At 36.7% G+C, this 10,099-nt stretch overlaps 1 protein-coding gene across 1 annotated transcript; it reads left to right on the plus strand.

The window, feature by feature from the left end:
* The first annotated feature begins 8,317 nt into the window (after positions 1 to 8,317).
* On the plus strand, positions 8,318 to 8,847 carry LOC149201736 (uncharacterized). The gene is made up of 2 exons (XM_089401348.1): positions 8,318 to 8,622; positions 8,760 to 8,847. Exons 1-2 carry the CDS (start codon positions 8,318 to 8,320, stop codon positions 8,845 to 8,847), a joined length of 393 nt encoding a protein of 130 aa, XP_089257474.1.
* The last annotated feature ends 1,252 nt before the right edge of the window (positions 8,848 to 10,099 follow it).

A 10,099-nucleotide genomic window follows, 5' to 3' on the forward strand; every position in this document is an offset into this window, starting at 1 on the left:
CCTAAAGTCAATGACCATGAAGGATGGTAATTCTGGGGGCTTTGAGTCAATTTAATAAAATATTGAAATGACTTTCCCAAGTGCTCCATTGACAAGGGCTACATTTACCCACAAGTTGCTGGTGAGCATAACTTTTTGTTCGTTGCATAAGAGAAATTTTGTGTGCAAATGCTCATCTTCCATTGTAGTAGAAGTTTTTTGCCTTTGTTGTTCTACAGAGAAAAGTGCAACTATAATGTTCAATTTTTTAAGCATTTTCTTATTTGCAAGACAATTGAGTTGTTCATTGCATATAGGTGCATGAATTCTTCAAATGTGCATTGCTCTTCATATGTAAGAGAGGAATTTGTCCTTGACAATAGGAGGTGCCAATCTTCAAGTGTAGATATTCCATTTCTGAGATTTGTGAGTATTTGTTGGAAAGAAACCTAGGACAGGCTATCTACTTGTTGGCGAAAAATGGTTGAAAGTGTTATGAATGTGTCAAAATTGCACCAAAGTGCAGTGCCATGTGATGTCCCAACACATAGAGGAATGCCTTTTATAGGTGGTAGCTAGCCTAAATATTCGGCAAGGATAATTGAACGATTACCAAATGGTGCATTTCTATGAAGGGGGAATTCCTCTCTTAGATGATCGTCAATGCGAGAAAGCATTTTTGGACCGATGAATCTCATTTCATCAATGAGAATGAATTCTACATGATGGAGTTGCTCTTGCAGTTGTAGGAGTGGCTAGCCTTCAAGAGGATGCATTGATTGGAAAGGGATACGAAGGGCGATGTGAATTGTGAGGGTATTTATGTTGAAAGCTACAACTCCGGTTGGTGCAAGTAAAAACAAAGTGTTTTTGTTTGTTGGTGAGTTTTCCACAAAAACATGGTGCAGACATTTAATCAACTGGGATTTTCATATCCCAGCTATTCCTTGTATGATGATTCTGTGTGGGGATTTTGGCGAAGGGGTTTTGAGCTGATAAAAGATAATGGTAAAAGCTATGTTTTGGGTAGGAGATAATGTCTAATCTTGGGGAAGGTTGGAAAAAGAATGATGTTGGTTTTGAATAGTTGAGCGGTTGAATTCAACAAAATTTATGGCAGTTTCTTGCAAGTGGAGAGGGATAGTAGTATGTGACCAATTGTGGTTGGCATCGAAGTCGCAGTAGCCAATCATGTCGAGGCCATCAACTTAAATATTGTAACCTAGGTGGATCTGAGAGAGGATTTGCCATTCATTATGTGGGAGAGGGGTGTCGGAGGTAGATTGATCTTCAACATGTCGGGTTTGTGGGTTTTCAATTTCTCAGTGGACATGCCATGGCGTATATGTACCCTTTTTTTGTTTCTAGTGTGCAATTATTTTTGTATCAGTTGAACCAATATCATTAGGGAGTGTGCAGAAAGGGAAATACAATAGTAATTCACTCCAACAAAAATTGGCATAAGAAGGATCATCAGAGGAAGGAATGAAATTGTAGCATGGCAAGACATGTACAATCATTGGAGGGAATATGTGTTTCCATTGGTTTTTTTCCGACGGGCAGAATATGACCAAGAGTGTGCAACTTCAAGGAGGGGCAGTGATTCCAATGAAATAGGCCTGTTCATGTATGCAAGGATAAAGTTTGGTGTCGAACGGGGATTCTCAGTATCTTGAGAAACACGTTTGAAAACAGTCTTGTTAACATTCAAAGAAACAAATGTATGGATGCAGAGAGAGAGGTAGCTTTTGTAACATATGACATATTTCTTCCGCTCCAATTTCTATATCTACAATGGTTTACGTAAGGAGTTTCCAGATAACAGCGACAATAGGTACTTCTGGAATGGCACTATGCGAAAGTCGTGATAGCATTTGAGGGTAGCTCTTAGATCTTGTTTCTGCTTTTGCTGCATACTTTGAAATATAGTTTAGCACAGCATGGAAAGATAGAACTAGTTGAAAATCAGCATTTTCTCTCCAGACAGAAAGTAGATCGACATTGTGAATATTCAGTCTTTCATCATTGCGAGCAGGGATGTAGGTTTTATGACCTTTATCATCAATGAAAAGTGAATATGTGGAGTTTAACTCCCACGGTACTCCATACTGACATCTAAGTACATTTTCTTTCTTGCGAAGACAAGAAGATTGATGACCCTTTGTATGATGCCGAACGCAGTTGATGAGTTCTGCATAGTCTTCAGACTGGGTGGACTTGAATATTGATGCTGTGTCAAGAAGACATGGGTTATGAATTGTTGATTGGTGAAGCGGAAGATTTTGGTGTTCTGGCTGGCATGGATTCCAGGCAGTTACATAGTGGTCAAAATACTTTTGTGCATCAGCAACTTCTAATGCATTGTTCCAGTCAATTGTGTCCATATTTGGTGCATTTTGCAACTAGAGGAAGCCATGAATGTGTGCAGATCCTCTATGTTGCCATTCATATCTAAATATAATATGAAGGTAAAATTTGGTTAAAACATATATGCAACGTAGAAAATTAATGTAGAGGGAATGGATTTTAAAAAATACCTGCACTAGTAATCTATTGTGTGGAGGCCTTTTTGCAGGATTTCTTTGAGGAAAATTGTAAATTTGCGATTCATATATTAGGATGTTAGATGTGGGTTTTTAATTATGTTTTGAATTCTCCATTGGAAGTGGTTGTCTAAACTGGAAGGAACATTGGTAGGCATGATCATGTGCAAGTCATGTCATTTAGTATCAGCTGCACTGAGAGTGAAAAAGAGTGTCAAACTTCCTATTTGTGTGATCATGTCAGTCAACTCAGATCGTCATTTGTTCTAGAAAGACCGTGTTCCTCGTAGGCCTAAACCGGACTGCATTATTTGCTTGGGTAATTTTGAATTTGAAGGGTAAAGAAGATACTGTCGTAGGTCCGGAACAGTTGTTGGCAAGTTGTTCTCAATGTACTTCTTCACAAAAACACTAGCAGTTGTTTGGCTATGGTGACACATTAGAATGTTATAAAGATAGTAGCGGAAACTTGGGTGTTGGCCAAAGCAGTTATCATGGTAGTGCAACAAGTGCAAAGCGTATTCATGCATCTCAACTTTTGTAATTCTTGGTTGCATGATCATGGCAATGTCTGTAGGAAAGAGTGTGGGGAATGCCATTACAAAGAGGCCTATGGCGTTGTATTCATTCATAGTTGTTAAAGATATAGGAGGCTAGTCAACTGAGCTTGTTGAATTTGAATGGGTTAAATGTAAATAATCACAAATGTGCTCAAGTTCAGTACATGAATTTGGGAGTATTGGAATGAAAGAAGAGGGTTGGATTTCTAATAGAGGTAGCATGACATTAGCATCATAAGTAGAATCCATATTGGTTTGATGGGGTTCAAAAGAGGAGGTGGTTACATTATGGAGAAGAGAAGAAGTATCTGTATGGTGATCTGGTAGAGCAGAAATTGCAGATGAGCTGAATTGAACATTACTGTAGTAAGAGTCATTTTTTTATTTTGTATTCAGGTGCTGCTAGGACACGTGATTTGCAAACGAAGAATTCATAAGCCCTTTCAGATGGATTGTGCATTTTCACAATGAGGATGTCTAAGTTAGAAATCATTCGGGGTAAGTATTTGGCAATAGTAGTGATGTCTTAAGGGAAGCTAATTATATGGCCACTATATTTGTATTGACGACCACGAGCATGAGTGACTTGTAGAATGGGGTTTACACGTGCAATGAGCATTTCTTCAACTTGTGTTAAATGTTGAAGGACATATGGTTGTTCACCAGGGTCCATGTTGTTTAGTTGAGAAAAATGATTGGTAGAATTAGATGATGCACAATGAAAACAAGAAAGGCTACCATGTAAAAGTCTTGTTTTCATTCCTGGGTATGATTCTTTGCATATTGTGCAAACATGCATGGTAGAGAGTTCATCTATCCTTTGTCAAAAGTGACGATGTTCTTCATTAAGTGGAGGGTTATATTGGATTTGATGAAGGTGAGGTGGGTTGGTTTGCATAGTTGGGAGAGAATTTGAGGTAGGAAGGGATGTAGAGGAAGTAGTAGGGTTGTTGCAGTTTTTATAAAGAAGTTGTCGACATGCATTTATTGTATCCTTGTGTTGTGCATAAAGAAGACGACGTCGTTCATTTTTATCTGCATTTTGAGTGTTTTTTGGCATATCTAAACAAGTACAAATAATTATTGTTAGTTTGGATACATAACCAACTTAGAGTGAATCATAAACGAGTTTTTCATGTATAGAGAATGTATTACAAGTTTTAGAATTACATTTTTTTTATTTGAACATCGGTGAAGTATAGGTAGAATAGGTAAAAGGAAAAAAATGCAATTCATAGACACTAAATGAGGGACTAAGAATGATTTGACATTGTTGCAAAGCTTCTTATAGGTTACGTAAATTTTGAAAGGTTAAACATACATATGCTGAAAGTAGTAATTAGGAGTGTTATAAAAATATATGTATGGTGGTCCAAAGAATAAACCTCAGACAACTAACTTAGTGAGTGGGCAGTTGGGAGCTTAGGATGAAAATGATTACTTATTTGTCTTTTGCACAAATAAGTACATCTCATGTCAATAATGATATTTTGTGGCTGGATTTGGGTGTAACCTAACATATCACTAGGTGTAAAGAGTTGGTGGACATGGATGATGATTTAAATACATTGTCAATTGTCATTGAAGCTACTTACCAAGTAAAAGGCAAAGGTAGCATTGTGTTGAGAACGTTAGATCACCAGATCAAGAGTATAAAAAATGTTTGGTATGCCCCAGGTGTTAAAAAAAAAATTTATGTTCAGAGTATTGATAAACAATATTTTTTGGTAACTTTTGATGACAAGGAATGTGAAACCTCAAACAAGACTAACAATGAAGTTATGGCAAGAGTAGCAGTGGATGGTTTATAATTTGGTTGCAATTCTAGTCATTCAAGAGGCATTGAGGTTGTTGAACAAAATGACTCTGATATGTTATAACATTAAAGTTATGGCCACCTTAAGCTTTAGTATCTCTACCTTTTGTATTAGAAACAAATGGTTAGAGGGTTTCCATAAATAAAGTAAGATTGTGTGGTTTGTGAAGGATGTCGTGCAAGTAAGAAACACAGAGACTAGTGTCCAAAGGGGTAGCAAGGAGAGAACTGGGAATATTGGATCTTGTTCACAATCACATGTGCACTGATGTGAATACAATCATGTGTGCACTGATGTGAATTTCTTAACCTTTTTTGATGATTTTTTGGAGAATGTTGGATCTATTTATTAAGAACAATCTGACTGCAAAAATTGTTGTTGCACCCTCCTTACCTGTTGTTAAAGTCCAAAAGATCCCTCCAGTGATGCGCCATCTCTCAAGATATCAAATGTAGAATTTTCCAAATATGCCCACAAGTAGTGGGCCTTCTCTCAAGATATCAAATGCAAAATTTTCCAAATATGCCCACAAGTAGTGGGCCTTGTTTAAAGATATTAAAAATTAAGTATGAAGAATTAAGGAGGATAAATTCAACCTAAAATAAATGAAATGGAGCACCCATCTTCCAGCAATCTCATGCTATGTTTGCATGCCAAAAATAACACAAGGTGAGTTGCTCTCTTGTATGTATAAAAATGATTTTTTGTTTTTCAAAATATCCTTTATTTGAGCACCCCCTTTAATGTGGATAAAGAAAAATATTAATGCCAAAATTTCCCATAAGTGGAGCACCCTCCATCCACTACTCAATCCTCAACTATCACAAAATTAGCATTAAATGTGGCGAGAACTCCCTCTTCTTGAAGCTAATCCTTTGGAAGGAATATTCTCATTACACCATCACCCAAATCAACATATAATTGCACATGTTGTAGTGAGAACGAATCCAGTTCCACATGTCAAGTATACAAGCAAACTCAATGTTGAATTAAAATTAATTACAGGAAATACAAATACACCATCAAGTCACATCATGTATACCAAATTCATTAAATTATGATGACATAAACGGATATGGATGTTGTCCATATCACCCCCCTACCAAAAATAGTGATGTCTTCCAAAAAGTAGGAAACACCTGCCACACATGGTAACTGAATTTCCCCAGAATGGCACCTGCTAAAAATAGCAGTGACCTCCTAAAAAGACAGGAAGTATCAAAACCTGAAGTTCTGCCACTAAGAAGTAAGCATGAATGGTCCCAGCTAAAAATAGAAACTTGTTATCAATAGCAAAATCTAAAAATAGGCTTTACTAAAATAGGAAGTCCTCGGAAATCCAATTATGAACAACGATGACACTTACTGAAATAGTAATGCATATAAACATACATCGTTAAAAATAGACACACTCCCAAACTCATAGTGTAGGTGTCCTGAAGAGCACATGTAGGAAACACTGCATGCATGCATGCAACTGAAATCTATGTCTGCTCTCCATGTCAAACAACTGTGTACCTGTACCTAGAACTGATCCGATGATGGATGCATGCAATCATGCATGTAACTAAAAATGATTAATAAGGCCCTGGAAGATAATACTAATGAAAAGTGGATTGTTGATGTTGACGTTAACAACAAGACTGCATGCAAAACTGGGTGCTAACAGTGGCTCCACATGGGGGTTCATAACCCCCTGTGGGATATTGAGAATTGCAGAAATCTCTAGATGATAAGCTTTCAAAAGGATTCAATCAAGCCATGTGTCCTACTCTGCAGTACCTCTTCTTTTTCCAGGAAATACTTTAGAAATATGAAATGCAATAACATATCAAATTATAATTTTAATGGCCCTGTCTTTGTAATTGCTCCTTTTATCATACACTCCTTACTTGGAGATTCAATATAACAAATATCTTGGTGATTCAACAGCTCAGGCCATTGATCCAAGTAGAGGCAGGCATGCATCATGGTGAAAAAATGTGATGTAAATCATACCAACGATTTTGAAAGTCATAAGATGATTCTAAATAGAAGCTTGTTATTGAAAGGATCAGAATGGATAAATTATAATAATCTTATCAGATCTGGAAATGCATGCCAAAAATAATAAATGGAAGTTCATGATGCATCAACATATTGGAAAATACAAGGATATCTTGATGAGCAAAAACAAAATGCTACAAGTAGAAGGAATATAGACATCGACATTCTCTTAAGGACTATTGGTTTTATTTTTGATGGTTGAAGTTAAATGAAGATTGTCAGAAAGGGATGTTTGTCTGAAGTTAGAGAAAATCAGTGGCACATAGAATATTTATTTCCCAATGGTTACAGTGAAGGAAATTCAGTAGTTGATTGAAGACAATTAATGAACCTGGGATTCAGTTGGAGGAAGAAGGATCTTGGGTAACAAATTAAGGAACATTTTGTTATTAAAATTGTTATTTCATTATCGAGTATTTAGCTATTGACTTGAAACTGGTGGACCTTAATAAAATCTGCAGGGAAGACATACAAGTTTGACAAGATCTCATATGGTATTCCTACTCGAGATAAATTTATTTAATTATGATTTAAAAAATTTCGTTTTTGAGAAATATGTTTTATAGAGTCTCTTTGCCTAAGTTGTTGTGCTTTTGGTGTGGAAATTTCTTAAAATTCAAAATTTCATGCAAAACAGAAAATTTACCTTCAAATCTTTGCCCTGTGAATTTTCAGCCTTAGGTCTGTTGTAAAACAAGGTATGAAACAATAGCAGAAATAGTACATTGTTTCATTTACAAACGCCCAAACTTCTTGGCAATTCAAGGAGAATAACCAAATATGAAACCAGATCACCCAATTGCCAGATCTAAAAACTCCCTTTTACAGCTATGATAACAACAGTTCAACAGTACAACAACAATATGATTGTAGCAAAGTGCAGATTGGGGTTTCTTGCTACAACATACTATAAGATAAAAATGTTTGTTTAATTATAAAGTTTTGTCATCAAATTCTAATTTTTCAAATATATTATCATGTAAATATCGGATGGTCCTAGAGCTGCCTTCTGTCATTTCAATCCTATGGAGCTCTGCCTTCTGTCATTTCAATCCAATGGAGCTCTAATTTAAATAGCCTACGTATGTAGCATAAAGTGGCACGACGGTAACCTACTTGACAAGTGTTATAAACGTGTCGATGAGAAACAGAGTGTGAGAGAAGAAGGATCAACATGGAGATTCATCACGTGATCCCACCATGTTATTTTTCTATGAATCCATCCTCTGCTCATTACTTGCAGCATTCATCCCTCAACTTCTGAAAAAATTAGGGAATACAGGAAGATAAATGGTGCTTAGCCTTGGTGAATTCAACTGTATTGATACAGTTGACTAAAATATACAGTGAAATAATCACTGGTAATTTGAATATGGCTGCAGATCTGGGATGGGGAGTTATTAATGTGGTGGTGTTGGTTATCTTGGCGGGTTTTCCCATGACCATATGGCAGGCCACTTCAGTAGAGTCCGATCAGAACAAGGCGGATAAATTAGCAGAAGACAACAAGATTGGATATGTAAAGGAGAAGGCCGGAGAGGCTATGGAAACCAGTGAGAAGGCAGTCGAAGGTGCAGGTACAACATCATGGGATACAGTCAAAACTTGGGCCAACGTGGCCTCTGAGAAATTGCCTAAATCCTTCAGTTTCAAGAATACGACAGAGCCGGCTTCCCAGTAAGACCTAGAATAGAAATTTTATATGGTCCTGTTTAATTTCATTTAAATGCACAATTTCATGTTAACAATGTACACTGTCAGATTGATTAATTTGATTGCAAGAGTTACTAATCATCTGCTGATATTGTTGATAGTGATTCTCATGGTACAACTGAAATAGTGAAGGAAACAACAACCAAGGGCTATGAAATTGGAAATAAGGCAACCCAAGATGTTACCTAAAGGGATTTAGCGCTCCTTCTCTAGTCTCTTGAGCATTGAACATTGAGCACTGAATGAACAAATTTTGAACAAAATAACCACTGAACTTTGAACAGAACAACCATTGAACTGTGAGCACTGAATGAACAACTTCTGAACAGAACAACCAAGCTGTAAATAGGGTATAGTATAATAGTGAATGAGCACTGAACAACCGAGAGATGTAAGAGTAGAGGACAACATAATTTCATTGTTATGGCAGCAAGGCAGGTCGTGCACAGCAGAAACCGGGTCATGCACAACAGAAACCAGAAGAATTGTTATGGCAGCAGGTCATGGAAGAGAAGAAAGTAGAAAGCAGGTCATCGTGGAAGTGTAGAAATCAGAACGTGGTTTTGGTGGGGGAGAAATAGTATGAGATATTTATCCAGATGTCAGAGAACATATGTCAATCAAACCATATGCTAGATTTATGCCAGATGTCAATCAGAGAATCAAAGTGTAGACTACTAAACTAATTCAAAAGAAGGCCTGTCAGCCTAAATATTAATATCGTCTTTTATGATGTAATCTAGATATCTGCCTCTCCTTTTACAAAAAAGAAAGATCACTAAGACAGTAACATTCAGTTTTAGCCGTAACCTTGAAGGGGTAGGTATGGGAGGAGGAACTTCCATCACGTTATTCACTTTACGTGCGTAGTGATTTGAAACCTTATATCACTTAATAAGAATATAATTATTTAATCCATGGTTAGGTAGGTAATGATACTGTTACAACTAATAACTCATTTTATGTAATAATCCAAGTTATATAAGGGTTTATAATGTGTTTCACATTTCCTTGTTAAAGATGTGTATGATTCTAGACACGTTATTAACTGGCAAGATATACAAACAAGTATAAATGAATTCTGAAAATGCATATATTAATGATTCAAGGCATGCAAACTAATGATTTGAATGATGTCGATAGGTTGAACTGGACGAGGAATTTCTAGTAGAACCTTTGTGTATTCTCTATTGGAGAGAAACCACGATGCGGAAGCAAGTTATCACCCATGTCAAAGTGCAACGGAAGCACATTAGCCTAGAAGAGGCCTCCTGGGAGGACGAGGTTGTCATGCGACAAGCATATCCCAACTTGTTTCAAGGGCAGGAATGAACACCAGGGACGGTGTTCTGCTCGAGGGGGGGAAGGTGTAACACCCTCAGATGCTGAAGTAAATTCCAGAATTATTGTTAATATTTTTATTATTGTTAGTTACAAGTAA

The sequence above is a fragment of the Pinus tabuliformis genome, chromosome 2_1, assembly GCF_031772625.1.
Source record: "Pinus tabuliformis cultivar Carrire ecotype Pingquan chromosome 2_1, CPIR1, whole genome shotgun sequence".
NCBI lineage: Eukaryota > Viridiplantae > Streptophyta > Pinopsida > Pinales > Pinaceae > Pinus > Pinus tabuliformis.